At 37.6% G+C, this 21216-nt stretch overlaps 1 protein-coding gene across 1 annotated transcript; it reads right to left on the reverse strand.

The window, feature by feature from the left end:
* On the reverse strand, positions 1–5896 carry tsn (translin). Its single transcript, XM_041806493.1, has 6 exons — positions 5718–5896; positions 4209–4302; positions 4021–4117; positions 3610–3725; positions 3444–3523; positions 1–1335 (listed from the first exon to the last, which is right to left on the reverse strand). Exons 1-6 carry the CDS (start codon positions 5781–5783, stop codon positions 1105–1107), a joined length of 684 nt encoding a protein of 227 aa, XP_041662427.1. The 5' UTR covers positions 5784–5896; the 3' UTR covers positions 1–1104.
* Positions 5897–21216: the final 15320 nt, after the last annotated feature.

Below are 21216 nucleotides of genomic sequence, written 5' to 3' on the forward strand. Positions count from 1 at the left end.
TGCAGAATGTAGAAATTTATTTACAGTCAAATTAATGAAATTAAGGAAAACTGATTCATGACACAGTACAAGTGGAATGCACTCATCACTCCAGGAAACAAAATCACAGAAAGGCAAAGATTGAACATGAATTATTTCAAGAAAAAACAACCCAGCTTTACTACAGCATTGAACCCACACAAGCCTCGATATGGAAAAAAGTGAGACAAACGCATGCAAGGTTTAACATGACACCATTTTGTATTTGCTTATAGATTTCAAGAGAAAGTTTCATCACATATCCAAAGCAAGAAAAAGGCTCAACAAACGTACTCATTGGCACTGTTCAACACGAGTTCCTTGATGTATGAAACAAAAACATGAATCAAACTGTTAAAGTAGCCTTATACCGTGTAGTGCATCTTGATCATTTCTTTGGCTGTACCTTTCTTGGAGCCTCATTCATGAAAAACAGAGGCAATTAGGGCGCTTCTGATCAATTTAAAAACCAAGGCTGAATATTCAAGTCATAAATTATTGAAATCTGGTTATGATGATGTTTGTCTGTTATGGTCTTTTGGATTGCATTGAATGTTTCTTTGATAAATGAGGCTCCTGGATCTCTGTTTCTTTTTTTCTTTGCAACACAAATATCCACAAAAAAAGCTCTGTATGATGGGAACACTCGAACTCGAGGGCTTTCCGCCTGCCTGTCTGAAGGATTTGAACATGAAGAAAACATAATAAGAAGCTGACATTTGCAAATTAGATGAAACTGTTGCAAAATCAACTCAGTGAATCAATAACACACGGATACAGAAATTTTCAAACACCGGCAACAAACTGAACCTTCGATTCTTAACCCTCTGAACGGTGGCGCCAAACGTGGTCACCGTCTCTGCCACCTTTCTGACAGACTGCCGACCATTGAAAGTCTCTCTCTCTCACACGAACGCACTCGTACACGCACACTCACACAGTCTGTCCTCAGCTGCTGGGGCCTCAGGAGCACCCCTGGGTCTCGCCCTCCAGGTAGGTAAAGTGGCAGCAGCCGTGGATAGGTCCCAGCCTGGGGGCAGCTACAGCATCCTCCTCTGTCTCCCACAGCCGGTTCTCCTCTGAGATCTATTTCTCCACACCAGATTCCTGCTCTTTGGCCAGTCCACGGATGGATAAGTCGTACACCACCTCCTCGATTTTCTTTACATCGTACTTCAGGCCGTCGTAGCGTTTCCGTAGAGGGTCGTTCTTCAGATTCAGCAGGCGGAAACCTGAGTCTAGCTCGTTGATGAAGTTGGAGATGCGGAGCGGCCGGCTGTAGTCTCCTGCCGTGACGCTGTTTACTGCCAACCGTGACTGCAGAGAAATAAACAAGCTTGAATGAAACACAGGCTTATTTAAAATGCACATATGAATTCCTGTTGTTCATCAGGTTTGTTTCTTACTATCACATGTACACTCTACTTATGATCCTGTATAAATCACTGCCCTAACTTCATAATATGTTGCCTCAAAGCAGGCACCCCAGAGGCTCTACCTGTCATTCTCCACCCTATCTACTCTGTTATCTCTTAAATGAGGGCATAAAAGCCCAAAAGGGTTTCTTAAAGTTAAGAAAAAAGATGTAAAGACAGGAGATATGAGTCAAGTTATCAATAACACTTTAAATGCTCTCAAAATAAAAAAGAGAATTTCCAGTTCCCTTAAATAAAAAAACACCGTTTTAAATAAGAGGGACACTGATAAGTCCCTCTGCCTCAGCTACTGATGGCAAACACAAGTCAGATGGAAGCAGATAGCACCCTCTGCTGGTTAAAAAAACACACTGCAATACATATGAGCGCTAAATGTAGGAATGTGGATTGGCTTTTCTTTTAATTTAAATAATTATACCCATATTGACATCAAAACTTTTCTACTGATTAGCAGAAAGACAAAACCAGATACCTTTTCAACAGAAGTTGTAAAAGCCAAGTAGATCATTAATTAAAGTTTAGAAAAATATCAAGGTTTCATCTAATTCATCCATTTCATGTTGCTGAAAAAAAACAATTTCTCAGCTTCTTGTCATTACCTTAATTTTTTTTATACAGTGCTTAACAAATTTATTAGACCACCCTAACTCTAACCAAAGTAAGGTTTATGCCACAGCTGCCCTAAATTAACAGCATTGGTAATTACCAAAATCATTTTTTGTGTTTCTGCAATGGTTAATACACCAACATGTAGAAGCTCTTTAACTGATATGATATTTTTAATGCTAAAATATCATTATTATTGTTGTCCATGAATTTTTAAATTTACTGATTTACAAAAAAACAGAAAAAAATGGTAAAGCACATTAATATTTCTTGATTAATATGTCAAATTATAGTTATTTACTTGCATTCCTGAAAAGAAAAAATAGTTTTAGTGGTTGAATGTTATGCTTGATTAATTTCTGACTTCTCAGAGAAGCCCAGTGAGCCGGCTCAAATTTGGGTGAATTCAGTTTGAAATTCCTCATTCCTGTTCAAAATGGTAAAACATGGAGAGCTCACTGAAAATGAAAGAGTCTGCACTTCATGATGCTGGACGGTCTTTGAGACAAATATGACAGGTGGTCTAATAAATTTGTTAAGCACTGTACATATATGACATTTGGACATACATATCATGTCATTTCATTTACATTCACCAAATGGCCATTTTACAGAGTCGACCACAAATCATCATAATATAACCATCTTTAAGTCTGTTAAGAGAGCTAATGAACTTTCATTCTGCTGATTTCAACATTTGATCAATACTTTTAAGTAACAGGACTGGCTACAAAGTCTGGAGCATTTCGCATGGCTGATCTGATCAGATGAGGAGGGCAACTGTCATGTAGTTGCTAAAGTCAGTGTTATAGCAGTAATCTTTTTTTTTTTTTTTTTTTTTTTAAACAGCCTAAACCACATAGAATACAAATTAAGACAGACAGGTTAATACGCAGGCACAGCAGGAAGGTAATCAGGTGAAACTCAGCCAGTTTGGGAAAGGTGAACTACAAATCAGTTTGAACTTGTTTGTCCACAGTTCTGGAAAAATGAAGAGACAACTCCAAATTTTATTAACTCATTTCAATTATGTAACAAGAGGAACATGGCATCAAGCACAGCCAAGCTGTTTGATTTTTTTATCGAGAGATGGATAAGCACAAGCGCAATATGAAATACAAGTGAAGAGCAAGTTTTAATTTCTAAAAACGGCTTATTCCACCAAATACTGACTTTTTGACTACTCTTACTAAACCTTTATTCTGTTTTCCACAATAATTGCAAACTTTTCTTGTATCATTCAAGGTTTGAAAAATACAAAATGTTACTGTCATTTCAACCAACTGTCTTTTAAGCAAACAAAATACCTCAATGAGGGTTCTTATGTTAAAGTTGGGAAAAATATGAACCTTTAAATTATGGGCTTTTGAAAATAAATCTCACCAGTTCACTCGCCATGATTAGCACACCTGCCAGGTAGTCCTCTACATCCAGGTGAAAGCCTTTCTCTCGCACCACTTCAACTGTAAGATAAAAAACATAGAGAGTAACAAATTTTAGTGAATACTCTTCTGAACACTTAAACATCAACACACAAACTGATACCTACTGCCTAGTATCTGGGCCACTTCTTCACGAGTCACGAGCGTCTCACTCTCCAGGTAGACCACAAAGGCTGCTAAAAAAACCAAGCGCTGCAGGACAAACCGCCAGTGTTCATGGAACCTAGAGTTTGAAAAAAGATCAAACGGATAAAAGAAAGAGGAATTTTTTATTCCACCAGAAGAATCAAAATAGAAAAACTCTGACTACCAAGAAGGTCAGGGTGTCCAGATTAAACACACAATAAAGCAAGACAAATCTTTTGCACATCTTTTGAACAGTTATCATTTCTTACACAACTCTTTTTCCATATTTTCTCTTATTTTTTTGGCTAAACAGAGGCTTAGTCTACCCTTAACACTGGAAGGTAGAAATGTCAGAAAACAAAGTAGAAAGTGACATGAAAATTGGCTCCTACCTGTAATACTGCTCCACGGGAAATTTGGTTTTGAGGTCTGCAATTTGTGTCCTGACCGTACAGAACAGCTCCCGCACCTTTGCACACTTAACAGGGACTAATGGGAGAGAAAAAACACCACTTAAAAGCTGAAAAAGCAAGCATATTCAGCATCAATTGAACAAACGTACAAAGTTTAACACACTCACTCTCTTTGAATCCAGATGGCTGGTGGACACTTTGGAGTACGGTTAGTATTTCTCTGGCAGTCTGCTCCAACGTCTGCACGACTTTACGGATATCCTAGGAAAAAGAGTCAATTCAAAATAAGTGATATCAGGCGCTTGTCCTTGATATCTACTACTGAGAAATTATTATTAATTTATTTTACCCTTATTTTTCTGTGCTAAGGGGTAAATTCTTATTGTTTTTTTCTCAACTTAATTGATTGTTTGGTTGATTGTTTAATTGATTGTTTTGTGCTTCTATGTTTGCCATAGTTTCCCTCTGTTTTCTAAGCGCATCCAACTTTCTTTTACGATTCCTCCACTTCTACCACATTAAGCAAGCCAGTTATCGCCCTTTGTCTTTACTTCAGTTATCTGGGTAACAAAAACTTGTTTTCCCATGATAATAAAAATAATGTATTTTCCCAAAAGCTCTTGAAGTAGAACTGGTTAGAAAAACAGTGCTATCATGAGATAAAAAGACAATAAATCAAGATTTTTAAAAAAAACAACACACAAACTGAAGAAAAACAGAGTAATATAAAATTTAGATGCATGTCTTGGAGCTTAGTAATCTGGAGGAACAGTCATATCTTGATATCTTTAAGCTGAATGGAAATACATAACATATGACATCAATATTTCAGCTGTATAGACATGATAACAATATCAGTTGTAAGTCTAATTATTATTATTATTAATAATAATAATAATAATAATAATAATAATAAAAGTCTAAGTCAAATCTGCTTGGGTCAAATGCCAAATGTCAACACAGGCACTTCTGCAACGCTCTAGCAGCACAATATTAACATTAACATAAAAACAGGACAAAAAAAAATCCCCATTTTGCCTGGAGCATCTGCTAAAGGCTTCAATGTGATTAATTTTGACAAACAAAAACTAAGTTGAACGAAATAACCAAAACCTAAATAAACCCCTTAAACCATTATTATATCTCGATTAAAAACAACAACAACAACATATATGGTGCGTTTGCGGAGACTAAACATTACATGTGTTTATGGCATATATTTAGGTACAGTCATGTACCACAGGGCCGACTTAAAGGCAGTCTAAATTAACAGTAGTAAACTACGGTAAAGAGCAGCATTTCGTTATTTAAAAAAACATTTTAAATTCATGAGTTCCTAAATGGATTTGGACATCCGCAGCTTGCCGCAGACGCGTGAACGTTATCATAACGCGCGCGGAACAAAATAACAGCGGGCAGACTGTCATAAATTATATTTAATGAGAAATGATAAGGCTTTAATGCTTAATCATAGACACAGACATACTAGCATGACGAATAATGTGTGTGTCGGTCATTTGAGACACAGTTGCTTCATAACTCGGACTTCTGTCGATAAAGTTTGGCTAACACCGTAACATATTCAACGTGCTGAGCAGATATCGGCTCCGGTTAGCTGCTGCTAAGCTAATGTTGATAGCAGTGTTGTAGCTGTGAGGAGGGATGTTCATTCATACCTCTCGGACGTCCTGGTCGGCGCTCAGGAAGCCTTGAATATAACTGAACATTTCGGTGACTGACATTTTTTTCCAAACCAAACTGTCCGATAAAACTGAAAATGAACCGTCCACAGCTAATTCATATAAACATCAATGTGCACGAGAGCGGTCCCTTCCACCTCTCCACACTTTGGATGGCGCGGCTTGATGATGTCATGATGTTGCCGTCGTGTTGTTGCCAGGTTGTTTTTTTAATCATTATTTAGCCCATAGACATAATATACGTATATTATGACACCACACAACTATTTTGGACCTATCCCTTTTATTATTCATTTATTTTTTACAAAATATCTTTCATGTTTTTTTTTGGAGGCACTTTTGGTGATATTCTGGACACAGCATTTCTTAATAGACTATGGTAATATTTTGGTTCAGCCTCTCACTCGCTTTATTAATGTTTCTATTAAAACTGGGTCAATCCCTGATGGATGGAAAAACACTTAATTACTTAAACACTTAGTTAAACCTATTTTAAAATCTGGGTATGCTGAAGAGATAACTAACTACAGACCAGTAAGTCTTCTACCAGTCATGTCAGAAGTGCTGGAGAAGTAGTCTCTGATCAACTATTACACCATTTGGAGACAAATCATTATTTTTGTTTACATCCTCTCCAGTTTTGTTTGAGACATTATCACTCAACAGAGTCAGCTACCTGTTTATTATTAGAAAACATTAAACAGTTTCTGGGTAAAGGAAATGTCGTAGGTGCTGTGCTCCTGGATTAAAAGAAGGTATTCAACACTGTGAACCATGACACTTTAATTTCAAAATTGTCTTTGTTCAGTTTTTCTGAAAGGTCTGTTTCAAGGTTCAACTCATATTTAAAAGGTTGTCAACAATGTGTCCTGATCAATAACACCGAGTCTGTTTCTTTACAAAACTGAAACAGAAGTTTCACAAGAGAGTGTCTTAGGCCCTATCGTTTTCAGTTTGTGCATTAACGACTTGCCAAATGTCTATCCTGATGTCGGTTTTCAGATGTACACTTATGATACAGTTATCTATGTGTCCGGTAAAACCTGTGGTGCTGTCGCTGATAAACCAACTAAAAACATGCAAAAAATTTCAGCTTGACCAGACACCTCTTGTTTGACAGTAAATACAGAGAAAATACAGTCAGTCTGTTTTCCATCAAAAATGTACAGAATCACTGAATGTTGAAATCAAAGGTGAGCATACTGAACAGAACAGAGGTGAAGTATCTGGGGATCATTTAAGACTCTTGGTTAAATTTCAAAAGCCATGTTAAAAAGATTTTCCAAACCATTAGGTCTGATCTCTTTTGTTTTAGGATGATAAGAAACTGCTTAACAACTAATTCTCACCTTTATGCTTTGACAGCCTGGTGTCAAACAAGTCAGTCAGTGATTAAATCTGTAGCGTCTCTACAAGTGGGCTCTAAAAATCCTGGATAAAATCAAATAAGACCTCATCACTGCCATGTGTAAAGCAAATACAAGATTTTCAGTTCTAGTATTTTTTTTTATTTCCACAGTGTAAAGTTTGTGTTTAAATGCTTAAATGGACTTGATCCTCCACCTTTCTGCACATATATATGGAGACTACAGAGCTGCAGCAGATCCACCAGAGCTGCTTCAAATGGAAACTGTCATTTCATTTTGCAAAACATAATCTGCCCAGACTGCTTTCTCTGTAAAAAGAGTGAAATCCTGGAACTCTCTACCTGAACAGCTGAAACTTACCACAAACTTCAGCACCTTTAAGAGAGCTACCAAATCCTGGTTACTTCAGCAACAGAGCTGCTCTCATGTTTGATTTTCTGTAATATTGTCACTGTTTAATGTGTTTTTACTGTCTCTATTGTACCCAGTTCACTTTTTCCCTTTTTAGTCAACTGTTTTAGCATTTTTTTCTCATTCTCTATAAACACTATGATACTTGCATGGGATGATTGTTCTCAGTCATCTATGTATATTGTATCGTTCCTAACAAATACACTTTAAATAAATTAGAAGGTGTCGGAGACATAGTAAACAATACAATAGAAGTCACCTGGAAATCTTGTATTGTCCAGCCTAAAAGCCAAAACATGAAGACGCATTCTGTACTGCTGGGTTTTATTACTCTATGAGGCTTTTAGATTAATCTATACAGTAAAAATATTTAAAGATTATTGAAGATATTGACACAAACCGTATTTCATTCTGTACAGTGACTGTTTTATTGACCAACCAAAGTATCAGAGTGTGTGTTTGCACATGTTTGAAGGTCCTAATTACTCACCACAGCCTGAGCAGGGGTCTTCTGGACAAAGCTGACCGGGTTGGTCAACAGTCTCAATCTAAAGGAAGCAGCTGTGCAGGGCAGTGGCTACTGATGGTGAAGGCTGAGGAAAGCAGGCTTGTAAATTATTTACAACTCAGACCAAATTAAGTGAATCACGTACAAATATTATAAACTCACTTTTAGAGAAGAGATGTTTGTCTTCATCCTTTGATGGTTCAGTCTCTGGATCAGTGGGGGAATCAACATCTGGGTGTATTCTTCATCTTGTCACGGACACAGTAGGTAAGAAATGTTATTATTAGACATATTTAATTAGTTATCAGTCCATTTAAAGAAGAAAAGACAAGATTAATAGGTTAACTGATTATTCGAAACCCTCCAGACATAGTCTTTTCTAACCATAGCATTAAAAAAAAGTTTACAACAAACAAACTACAAAGGAGAAATAGGGATGAAGGTGTAAGTCATTATGCACTGCAAAATATACGAATGTCTGTATGTCTGTTCTGAATACCGGTTTATTGAGATGGTGCCCCACTGAGGCTGCAAACATCTTGGAGCTGGAACTCACTGAAATTAAACTCAAGTGTCCAGGATGGAGGCCAAGTAGGTCACCAGGTCTGCATCCTCCAAAGGCATTGAGGGATGGGAGAGACTGAAGCAGAGGAAACGTAAAACGTTACTGAATCTGAATGCAGCTAAATGCCCAAAAGAAAATTTACATGTAGCCATAGACAGTTTTACAATTAAGTGAAGGTAGGTAACTGCCTGGGGCCTTGTGCCCGAAGTGGCCTCATGAAATAGGCAATAAAGTGTGCATCAAATGTGAGGTATACATCAAAAGATATTTCAGTGATTTGGAGAAGACTTACTTCAGGTCTATATCCAGTGGTGGGTCGATAATCCAACTAGCATCCTGCCACGGCATCCAGTTGTCAATGGAGGGCACCGGGGTCGTCCTACTGGATAAACATTGGATGAGAGGGGAAGAAATGGGTTCAGGTAGGCAAGGGTTGATAACCTGCATGAAGCCTGTGGTCAAACACAAGCAAGGGGCATAAAAGGATGACGTTTCTTCTGAAACTAGGTGCAATTTCACTCCCTAGATGCTATAGGTCTTTTTTTCTCAGGCCCTGTGAAGTTGTGTTTTCACGTCTTTACTTTACTCCATTTTTCATGATTACTTGTAAAATCTGGTTGTTTTCTAGAGATTATGAGAAAGTAACACATTTTCATGGGAAATCAGCACTGTTAAGCCAAGATAATGAGATAAATAAGTCAAAATCTCAATAAAACAACCCAAGTACTCATTATAATGGCAAAAGGAATTACATTGGAAGTATGGATTTATGCCCACTGAGGGTTTCTGCAATCGGTCACAATGTTTCCAAGCACTAATTTGCCATCCACTAGAAGCATCTCCAGAACCCACTTTGGGTCCCAACCCACCAGCCCAGAACCATGGCTTTCAGCAACAGAAAAAAAAACAAAGCCATCCCAAAAAACTCGACTAAAAGTTAGCCACTTTGGGTGGAACATGACATTAACCTGTTGAAAGACACACTCCATCTTTTGTGCCCACTTTGTTCTCTTACCTTCAGCTGTAGTCACCAGCACCAAGATGCCCGACTCATCCACTTCCCACAGGGATGAGCATCTTCTTGAGGAGGGGATGAGTGTCCAGCAGCAATGGCAGAAGCAGCACCACCATATCCCTGAAAAGTTTGCCAGAATGTCCAGTGCTGCAGCTTTGGACATTCTGGCAATTTGTTATGGAAAGCACAACGATACAAATACACAAAGGAATGCAGACATGACCAGTAGAGTTAAAAAAAACAAGACATCAATACACCATTGCTTCTCCATCTCGTTATGGTCTTCATCCTCATCATTCCAGGACATTGTGGATATTTTGCTTGATTCAGTAATCCTGTTGGGTGACTGTGCAGGTGCATTGGAAGCAAAGTCTGATGCCTTGCTGGTTGTTAAGAATGGCCTTTCCTCTTCAGTGTTACGTGCTGCTGTTCCTTTGAGAGTACTTTATGAACGTTGTTGTCATTAGTTTCCTTGAAAGAGGATTATGACAGTTGTTCCGTTGTTTCCTTGAAAGAGCTCTTATACACTTGTACTGTTGTTCCAAGCGCAATTTGAAGATTGTTGTTGTTCCATTGTTTCCTTGAAAGAACTTGCATGAACTTGGTTGTGCCATTGATCCAAGTGCAATTGAATATCATTGCTGTTGTTGTTCCCTTGTTTCCTTGAAAGTACGTTGTGAACATTGTTGAACATTGTTTTTGTGACATTTCCTTGAGAAGTCTGAATGATGTTCCATTGTTGGTCCACATTTTCTTGAGCGCATTTTTGGGCATTTCTATGCTGGTGTCTTTTAAAGCGGTTTGAATACTTTTTGTTGGGGTGGTCAGTATGGCGGTTGAGACGTTTTATGTGCTTTTGGTTGTTGCTGCTAAAATCACTTTGTGAACTTTGTTTTTGTTGTATGAACATTTTGCAGACTTTTAATCAAAAAAGATTTTTCATTTTTAGTATTAAATGAAGTTTATACAATCTTACATTTTTTGCATTAAATGCACTTTGTGACCTTTTTATTTATATTTTTGTTACATCGATGTTAGTTTAAGATTTCCTGAGGTTTTTTTTTTTTTAAATTGAAGCACTCGTTATGTTTCTTAGTTTTTTTTGTTTGTTTCACCACACTTTGACTTTTGTTAAGTTGTATTAAACCCTTTGGAAGATTTTGGTGCTTTAAAATTCTGCATTTTTAATGATCACATTCAGTTACTTTCTAATTGACTGAATTTAAAATTTTTTGATATTGGTTAGTGTTTTTTAGGCACATTTAGTGTCTTTTATAAGTAAAGTTGTATTAAACATGTTGCTTTTATTGCTTGTTTTTTGTTATATTATGCAGAAAGAAAACACTTGTGAAAGGGGACATACCTGCTGCAACAAGATGGAGGTGAACCTGCAGACAACGTGGAAGTCGTTGAATGATGGACGTAGTCCTGAAGGTCTGAGGAACATGCTGAAGGGTGAGGCAGACCAATGAGCCAGAGGAACCGTCTGCCAGGAATGACTGTTATAAATACCATTAACAGGATGTAAAAAGGGGGCGTGGCCAGCATGACTGTTTTAATTTAATTATCATTAGCATAGTGCAAGAAAAAGGGGCATTGACAGCAAGACAGATTGTATTTCAATCAACATAAGCAGAGTGTACAACGGAGCAATTACCAGCAAAACAGCTTGCATTTCTATTAACATTAGCAGCGCGTGAATCAAGGCCATTGCCAGCATGACTACTTGCATTTTTTTTTTACATTCACAGAGGGTATACAAGGTGCTTGCCCAGCATGACTGCTTGCATTTTAAAAGGGATTGGAAAAGTGTAAAAAGGGACCATTGCAAGCAGAACTGCGTTTAGCAGAGTGTAAATCAAGGGCATTGAAAGTATTACTGCTTGATTCTGAGAAACATTACCTGAGGGTAAACAGTTGCAATGCCAGCATGACATCTTATATTTTAATTTCCATTAGCAGAGCATAGATCAAGGACATTGCCAGCATGACTGCTTGCAATTTAATTTACAAAGAATATTGAAATAGCAGTTAATTGCTTGTATTTTTGTAATCATCAGCATTGAAAGCAAGACTGCTTGTATTTCAATTACCAATAGCAGAGAGTAATTCAGTGGCATAACCAGCATAAAGGATTGCATTTCAATTTGTGTAAGGAATGATTATTGTAAATAAAAAGGGGAAAGTAGCTAGACTTGATGCATTTGAAGTAACATTAGCTGTGTGTAAATCCAGGGCATTCCCAGCATGATGGCCTGCATTATAATTATCATTAGAAGAGTGTAGATCAAGGACATTGCCAGCATGACAGATTACATATAAATTTACATCAACATAACATAAATGAAATAGTAGCTTGATTTGTTGTAATTTCTTTAACATGAACAGTGTTAAAATCAAGGGCATTGCCAGCATGAGGCATTTAATTTTTATTATCATTAGCAGAGTGTAAATACAGGGATTTGGCAACATGACTTCATGTGTTTCAATTAACATTAGCAGAGTGTAGAAAATTGGCATTGCCAGAAAGGCTGCTTGCATTTAAGTAACCATTAGCTGTGTGAAAATCAAGGTTATTGCCAGCATGAGGACTTGCATTTTTATCATCATTAGCAGAGTCTAGATCAAGGACATTGCCAGCTTGTACTTTAGTTATCATTAGCAGAGATTAAATCAAGGGCATTTTCAGCATTACTGCTTGATTTTAATTGAAATTTGGGGAATTGGAGCTGAATTCAACACAAGGTTATAATATTACCAACCTGCAATGAACCAGTCAATCAACAGTTCAGTCTTCACTTTTGATGGAAAGGTCCAGGTGTGGGCAGTGATCCAGTTGGGCTCAGTGAAAACAAGCATTGGAGAAGGTAGTGATGGAGGCTGTAGAAGCAGAACTTGAAACATTTTATACGATTTGACCTTTACTCTCTCAAGAATTTCTAGGGACATTGATGAAGCATGGCCACAGAAGGAATGTAGCGGAAGTGTGAACAGAATTTAAAGTGTTCAAGCCAAATGTGAAGAACCAAAAGAATGCTGTCAACACGCTGGAATGTGAAAAACCCATTTGTCGGCTGACAGACTGGGACTTCATTACCAATACCATGAAAAACAACGGCAATGCCAGAAAGATGGCTTGAATTTTAATTATCATTAGCCGTGTGTAGATCAAGGGCATTGACAACATGATGGCATAAATTTGAAATAACAACAGCAGAGTGTATATTAAGGGCAAAGTCAGCAGGATGGCTTGCAACTGAAATACCAATAGCAGTGTGTAAATCAAGGCAATTGCCAGCAAGAGGACTGGTATTTTGATTTTTCATTAGCAGTGTGTAAATCAAGGGTGTTGGCAGCAAGACTGCATGCAATCTTATTAGAATTAGCAGTGTGTAAATCAAGGGTGTTACCAGCATGACTAGATGCATTTAAATTGAAATTAGCAGGATGAAACACAAGGAAATTGCCAGCATGAGGGTGTTGATTTTTATTATCATTAACAGTGTGTAAACCAAGGGCATCAGCAGCATGAATGCATTCATGTCAAGTAATATTATTGGTGTGTAAAACAAGGTTATAGCCAGCATGAGCACTTGAATTTTTATTATTATTAGCAGTGTGTAAATCAAGGGACTTGCCAGCATGAGGGCTTGGATTTTTATTATTATTATCAGAGTGTAAATCAAGGTCATTTCCAGCATGAGGGCTTGTATTTCTATTATCATTAGCAGTGTGAAAATCAAGGTTATTTCCAGCATCATGGTTAGTATATTTATTATCAATAGCAGTGTGTAAATCAAGGGCATTGCCAGCATGACTGCTTGCATTTCAATGATCATAAGCTGTGTGAAACACAAAGTTATTGCCAGCATGAGGGCTTGTATTTTTATTATCATTAGCAGTGTGTTAATCAAGGGAATTGCCAGAATGACTGCATGCATTTTTATTATCATTAGGAGCAGGTAAATACAGGGATTTGGCAACATGACTGCATCCATGTCAAGTAACATTAGCGTTGTGTAACAAAATGGTTATTGCAAGCATGAATGCTTGGATTTTGATTACCATTAAAAGTGTGTAAATCAAGGACATTGCCAGCATGACTGCATGCATGTCAATTAACATTAGCAGTGTGTAAAACAAGGTTATTTCCAGCATGAGGGCTTGTATTTTGATCATCAATAACAGTGTGTAAATCAAGGGCATTGCTGGTATTAGGGCCTGTAGTTTCTATTAACATTAGCAGTGTGTAAAACATAGTTAAGGCCAGCATGAGGGCTTTGATTTTTATAATGATTAGCAGTATATAAATCAAGGGTGTTGCCAGCATGACTGGATACATTTCAAATAACATTAGCAGTGTGTAAACCAAACGTACTGTCATGCTGAGGGCTTGAATGTTCACTGACATTAGCAGTGTGTAGATCAAGGGAAATTCCTGCATGACAGCTTTCTTTTTTATTATCATTAGCAATGTGTAAAAGAAAGTTATTGCCAGCATGATGGCAGGTAATTCTATAATTATTAGCAGTGTGTAAAATCAAGTGTGTTGCCAGTATGAGGGCTTGTATTTTGATTATCATTAGCTGTGTGATAAACAAAGGGCATTGCCAGCATTAGGACTTGTATTTTTGTTATCACTGGCAGTGTGTAAAATCAAGGGTGTTGCCAGCATGACTGCATGCACCTCAATTAATTTTAGCAGTGTGTAAAACAAAGTTATTGCCAGCAGGAGAGCTTGGATTTTTGTAATTCTAAGCAGTGTGTAAAATCAAGGGTGTTGCCAGCATGACTGCGCGCATTTCAATTAACTTTAGCAGTGTGTAAAACAAGGGCAATGCCAGCAAAAGGGCTTGTATTTTGATTATCATGACCAGGGTGTAAAACAAGGATGTTGCCAGCATGACTGCAGGCATTTAAAATATCATAAGCAGTGTGTAAATCAAAGTTATAGCCAGCATCAGGGCTTGTAATTTTATTATCACTAGCAGTGTGTAAATCAAGGGTGTTGCCAGCATGAAGGCTTCCATTTTGATTATCATTAGCAGTGTGTAAATCAAAGTTATAGCCAGCACCAGGGCTTGTATTTTTATTATAACTAGCAGTGTGTAAAATCAAGGGTGTTGCCAGCATGACTGCATGCATTTCAATTAACATTAGCAGTGTGTAAAACACAAGGAAATTGCCAGTATGAGGGCTTGTATTTTGATTAACATTAGCAGTGTGTAAATCAAGGGTGTTGCTAGCATGATTGCATGCCTTTCAATTGACATTAGCAGTGTGTAAAACATGGGCATTGCCAGCATGAGGTCTTGTATTTTCATTAACATTAGCAGTGTGTAAAACAAAGTTATTGCCAGCATAAAGGCTTGTATTTTTATTAACATTAGCAGTGTGTAAAGCAAGAGTGTTGCTTGCATGACTTCATGCATTTCAATTAACATTAGCAAGGTGTAAAACAAGGGCATTGCCAGCATGAAGGCTTCCATTTTGATTATCATTAGCAGTGTGTCCATCAAGGGTCTTGCCAGCATGACTGCATGCATTTCAATTAACATTAGCAGTGTGTATAACATTAGCAGTGCTTCCCTGAGGGTTTGTATTTTTATTAACATTATCTGTGTGTAAAACAAGGGCATTGCCAGCATGAGGGCTTGTATTTTTATAAACATTAGCAGTGTGTAAATCGAGGTTGTTGCCAGGATGACTACATGAATTTCAATTAACATTAGCAGTGTGATAAACAAGGGCATTGCCAGCATGAGGGCTTGTATTTTTATAAACATTAGCAGTGTGTAAATCAAGGGTGTTGCCAGGATGACTGCATGAATTTCAATTAACATTAGCAGTGTGTAAAACAAGGGCATTGCCAGCATGAGGGCATGTATTTTTATTGACATTAGCAGTGTGTAAAACAAGGGTGTTGCTTGCATGACTGCATGCATTTCAATTAACATTAGCAGTGTGTAAAACAAAGTTATTGCCAGCATAAAGGCTTGTATTTTTGATTATCATTAGCAGTGTGTCCATCAAGGGTCTTGCCAGCATGACTGCATGCATTTCAATTAACATTAGCAGTGTGTATAACAAGGGCATTGCTACCCTGAGGGCTTGTATTTTTATTAACATTATCAGCGTGTAAAACAAGGGCATTGCCAGCATGAGGGCTTGTATTTTTATTAACTTTAGCAGTGTGTCCATCAAGGGTCTTGCCAGCATGACTGCATGCATTTCAATTAACATTAGCAGTGTGCAAAACAAAGTTAATGCCCTCATGAAGGCTTGAATGTTTATTATCATTAGCAGTGTGTAAATCAAGGACAATTCCTGCATGATAGACTCCATTTTTATAAACATTAGCAGTGTGCAAATCAAGGTGATTTTCAGCATGAGGGCTTTTATTTTTATTATCATTAGCTGTGTGATAAACAAAGGGCATTGCCAGCATCAGGGCTTGTGTCTTTATTATCATTAGCAGAGTGTAGATCAAAGATATTGCCAGCCTGTATTTTAATTATCATGAGCAGAGATTAAATCAAGGGCATTTTCGGCATTACTGCTTTATTTTGATTAACATTTGAAGAATTGGAGCTGAATTCAACACAAGGTTATAATATTACCAACCTGCAATGAAGAAGTCAATCGACAGTTCAGTCTTCACTTTCGATGGAGAGGTCCAGGTGTGGGCAGTGATTTAGCTGGACTCAGTAAAAACAAGCATCAGAGAAGGTAGTGGTGGAGTTTGTAGAAGCAGAACTTGAGGTTTTGAAGATTCGACCTTTTTTCCCCCTCAAGAATTTCAAGAGAAATGGATGAAGCATGGACACAGAAGGAATATGGCTCCAGTGACAATAAAAGTTAACATTTTTCAAGCCAAGTGTGAAGAGCCCAAAGAATCCAATCACCACGCTGGACTATGATAAACCCAGATGTCCACTGCTTGAGGTGTTGAATTGTCTGCAACTGAAGAGGTGCATCAGACACCAATCATTGCCATGTTGTTCTCCAGTTAACACGTTGCTCTGCATGTTGTCCTAATTCTTCTTCTCTGCTTCGTTTAGGATCAGAGCTGTTACCTGTAACATTAAGACTGTAGTTCAAGGGCATTGCCAGCGAGACTGTGTGCATTTTAATTGACACTCACAGACTGTAGATCAAAGGCATTGTTCGTATGTCTGCTTGTTTTTCAGTAACATTAGCAGAGTGTGGATAAACAGCATTACCAGCATGATTGCTTGCAATTTCATTAACATTAGCAGAGTGTAAAAGGGTGTATTCCCAGCATGATTGCTTGCATTTTAATTAACATTAGCAAAGCTTAAAACAGGGTCATTGCCAGCATGACTATCTTTTTAATTAGCATTAGGAGATTTAAATGAACAGTCACATTGCCAGTATGAAAGCTCATGTTTTTCTATTATCATTTGCAAACCAATAACCAGGAACAAATTCAAGATGTTTTTAATATGACTGACCTGCAATGAACTTTTCAGTCTTCACTTTTGACAGAAAGGTCCAGGTGTACGCGCTAAGTCAGTTGGGCTCAGTAAAAATAAACATCAAAGACCATTGTGATGGAGGCTGTAGAAGCAGAACTTCAATGTCATTTCAGAACCAATCCCATGTTTTTAAGAATTTAAAAAGCAATTGCCGACACATGGCCACAGACGGAATGTGGCTGCAGTGTCAAAGTGAAAAGCGTTCGAGCCAAGTACAAAGAGCTTTACTTTGTGAACTCCTTTAACACAGTTTATGGATTTCTGTTTTTGTTGAATTTAAATACTTGCGGCTTGTACGTTTTTATCACACTTTATGACTTATTGGTTTAGTTTTATTCAACTCTTTGCAAGTATTGGTACCAATTCTAAACACTTTTAAAGTTTTAATAATTTGAACACTAATACTGTCTTGTATAAATCCATTTTCCGAATGTTTTTTCACCTTGTTTGTGTTGTGTTGAACAATTTGATGTATCAAACACACAGTTTTGTGAACCTTGTTGACACCTTTCAAAATGTCTTTCATTTAGCAAATAAATAAACGTGACTTACCTGAGGCAGGGCCAGAAGTTATGGACACTCACGAAGACAAGTGTGACATACCTGTATATCCTGGTGTAGTAGCAGATGTCTTCCTGGTGAACTTTGAAGACTGATGCTTTGCCTTTGATGACTAGGGCCCTGAGAAGAGAGGTTAATACATTTCATATGCTGACATTTAAAACTTTAGTTTATCTATTTGCTTTTTTACTTATTAACTTAAAGTAATTTTTTCATAATCTATTATGGCCTTTGCACACCCAATCCATTTTAAAGAGGTTTTAGGAGTCCAGAATCAGATAAACATAACACCCACAAACTTTGTGCACTTCATCCTGGATTTGTTTACGCATTGCAACAAATTTCCCTGAGAAAAAAAATGTTCTCATGCTACAGAAACAAAACACAGAGAAGATGATTTTGTGGTTCTTTCTTGTCTTAAAATGAGAAAAAAAATGGCTCCTGACAAAGTAAGTAGTAAAATGCATTCATGTTTTTCAAGGGCTGCTGTAGCAAAACGCTACAGGGGGCACAGAGCTTCAGGGGAGGCGCAAAACCATAAACCAGAAAAAAGGTGATTTGCTTTGCTAACCTCTGCTATGCATGGAGCAAAATGGATAAACTTATAGTTACTATAAGGACTATGGTTGAGTAACACTGCTCTATAGCAAAGAGCCAAATTATTGAAAATACCTTTGCAAGAGCCACAATCTAAGTGGTGAAAAGAGAGTGAACAAGTGGTAAGTAATGGGAAAGGGTGGTTTAAATGGACAAAACATGGGATAAAAGTAGCAAAACTTGGGGGAAAGGGACAAAAAGATGTCGCAAAAATAAGCAAAAAAGTTTGGAAAAAAGGGATATTTTTTGAAAATATAAGGTAGTTTACATGGGCAAAAAGGGGCAAAAATGGGATAAAAGTGGAAAATGGGGGAAAAGAAGCAAAAAGAAATTTTAAAATGGCCCAAAAAATATGAAAAAGAGGTATTTATTGTCATTATAACTGAATAAGAGGGAAAGGCAGATGTTTAGGGACATTTGCAAACCAAAATATATTAATGTTAAAAAGGTTTAAAGATTAGACATACATGTTTGAAATGTTGTTGTTTAATTTTTTTTTTTTTTTTTCAATTTGAATCCTTTATGTGGGTGGGGGTCCACCGAAAGAATAAGTTCTTCTTAGGGGAGGCTCACTCTCACACACTGTAAAAACCCCTGGTCTAGACTGCACCATTTTCATCAAAAACATCGAAGTAACAGAAAATTTACAACAATTTGTGTTTCTTTCTCAGTGTTGGGTCTAAACGGGTCTAATCGGCTCTAAACCAGTGTTTCTCAGTTGGTCTAGCCTCAGAACCCACCAACCCCACAATGGAAATTCACAAATCAAATGTCAGCACATATTTAGCCTCTTAAATTTATTTAATGAAAATGTAGCCAAGCAGTTTGGAATATAACATATGTTTGAACAAAGAGACCGGACAAAACAAGCATGTTTAAAAAGTTTAAGGAAGCCCTGTGGGAACATGTATGAAATATCTTGAGTAACAAAAATACATGTAAAAAAATCATGAAAAAATGTTGGCTGTTTACGATCAAGAAATTAACACATTATCATGGAAAACTGCCATGTTAAACCAGGAGAAATAAGCCAAGACCATAAGAAAAAAAACAACAAAGTTTACTTATTAGTAAAGGAAAACAGTGAAGTAAAATATGTCAATATCTATCTGCTTATAGGGCCTCTGCACTGTGTAGATTTTTGCCACTTTTCCAGGTTCACATCCATAACCCCCCAGAAACAGCCCAAAGCCCACTTTCAATCCAATAAAAGAGAGTCAGTGATGTGAGGCTCCATCCTAGAAGCAGGAGATAGCCTACTGCCATTTAAGAATTAATAAAAGCAATAAAGCAAAGTTCAGAAGCTAGAATCTAACTGCTACTCTTGCCATACAAATATAACAAATATCAATATCAGCATGAAATTTCCAACTAGCATCACCTCATAAGATAATCACAAATAAACTAGGAGCTCCTGCCTGCAGAAGCCCATGATCCAGACTGACTACGCAGTTCGCGGCGGTGCTTTTTTATACCCTGTAGCCCCTCCCACTCTGCGTTTTATCCACATATTTTTCAACAAAAACTAAACTATGTTTTCCTCATTTAAACACTGCTTAAACTCCCAACACCTGCATAAACATTTTGCACATCATTCTGATCATTTTGATTCGACATAAGCATCGTATTTGTGGAGAAAAGGCAGAAAACAAGCAAAAGAGTGATTTTTTTCAACCAGGAATCGGTCGTTTGGCGCTCTCCAGCCTATTTACAACCCGGAAATACGTCGCCTCGGTTTCGTTAGACGCACCTGCAGACTAGACATGGCAGGGAAAAAGGACAGGTAGCCGAAAGTGAGAGACAAACTTTTGTGAGAGTATGAGAGAATAGTCCTCGGAGGTGTGTTCCCTTGTTCATGTAATCAAACTGGAGTTGAAGGAATGGGAGATGGCGAAGTTTACCGGTTGATTTAAGATAAGGGAAAAGTTTGGCGCGTGTTTGTGTCGGCGTGGACATTTCCCGCGCAGCCGTCAGAAAACGCCACACAGGTTAGCAGCCAAAGATGTTATTGACAAAACCGTTTTCATAACGCTGTCTTATCTTTCTTTCACTCACTTCTCTTAAAAATACCTCAAGTCCGGTAAAATAAACAACTCAACAACTCCATATAAGTTGGGGCAAGGTTACATATTCTTTTGGCGTTCAATTTATCTGAACCTGTAATGAAGACGTTGGTAAAATTCTTCCTAGTCCAATTTTCATGAACTAAAAAGCATCTTGTCTCTCATACAAGGGCGGTTTTGTTAATGTCAAAGCCTTAGGTCAGGATTCCCTTTACCATTTGGCCAGGGGTAATCACAATTGAACAAAATATTTTATTTGAAATGTCCTTTTTCAGTTGACGATGCCAAAGAAAAACACTGAAAAATCCGGGGAGTAATTTTTCCAGATTCAAAAACATTTTACTCAAAAAGTCAAATTTACTCTTTTTGAGTGTATTTATTATGCCAGAGTTGGAGTGAAAACGGGTGAAATTCTGCTAGATTAAAACTGTAACTACACCCACTCCAGTTCTAATTCAGCCTCCATCATTCTTGGACAGTCACGCTGCAGATTGTTAGGTGTCCCAGCGTAATCCTTGGCAATCAAGGTCTCCTCACTGGGAACCTTCTGACACCAGCATAAACTACAGCTTCTAGTCAGGTAACCTGGCTCCTCTTCAACCTTTGAATCTGGTGATTTTTCAGTGAGTTTTTCTGCTTTGTCTAACTTCATTTTTTCCTCTTTTCTGCAGAGTCTCCATCTCCCTGCCAGTGATTCTGCATACCACCAGCCAGCTCGCCCGGGTTCTTGTCATATGTTAATCACAATTGTTTCTGTGATATAAGGACACTATGTCTAATACTTATATATAGGGAAAAAAACTATTTTGTAGTTCCTCCATTTATAGGTGGAAAGGCAGCAGGATTATGTACTTAGAGGAAAATGTAGCTCTATTTCAAGAGGAACATC

This window comes from Cheilinus undulatus, linkage group 15 (assembly GCF_018320785.1).
Source record: "Cheilinus undulatus linkage group 15, ASM1832078v1, whole genome shotgun sequence".
Lineage (NCBI taxonomy): Eukaryota > Metazoa > Chordata > Actinopteri > Labriformes > Labridae > Cheilinus > Cheilinus undulatus.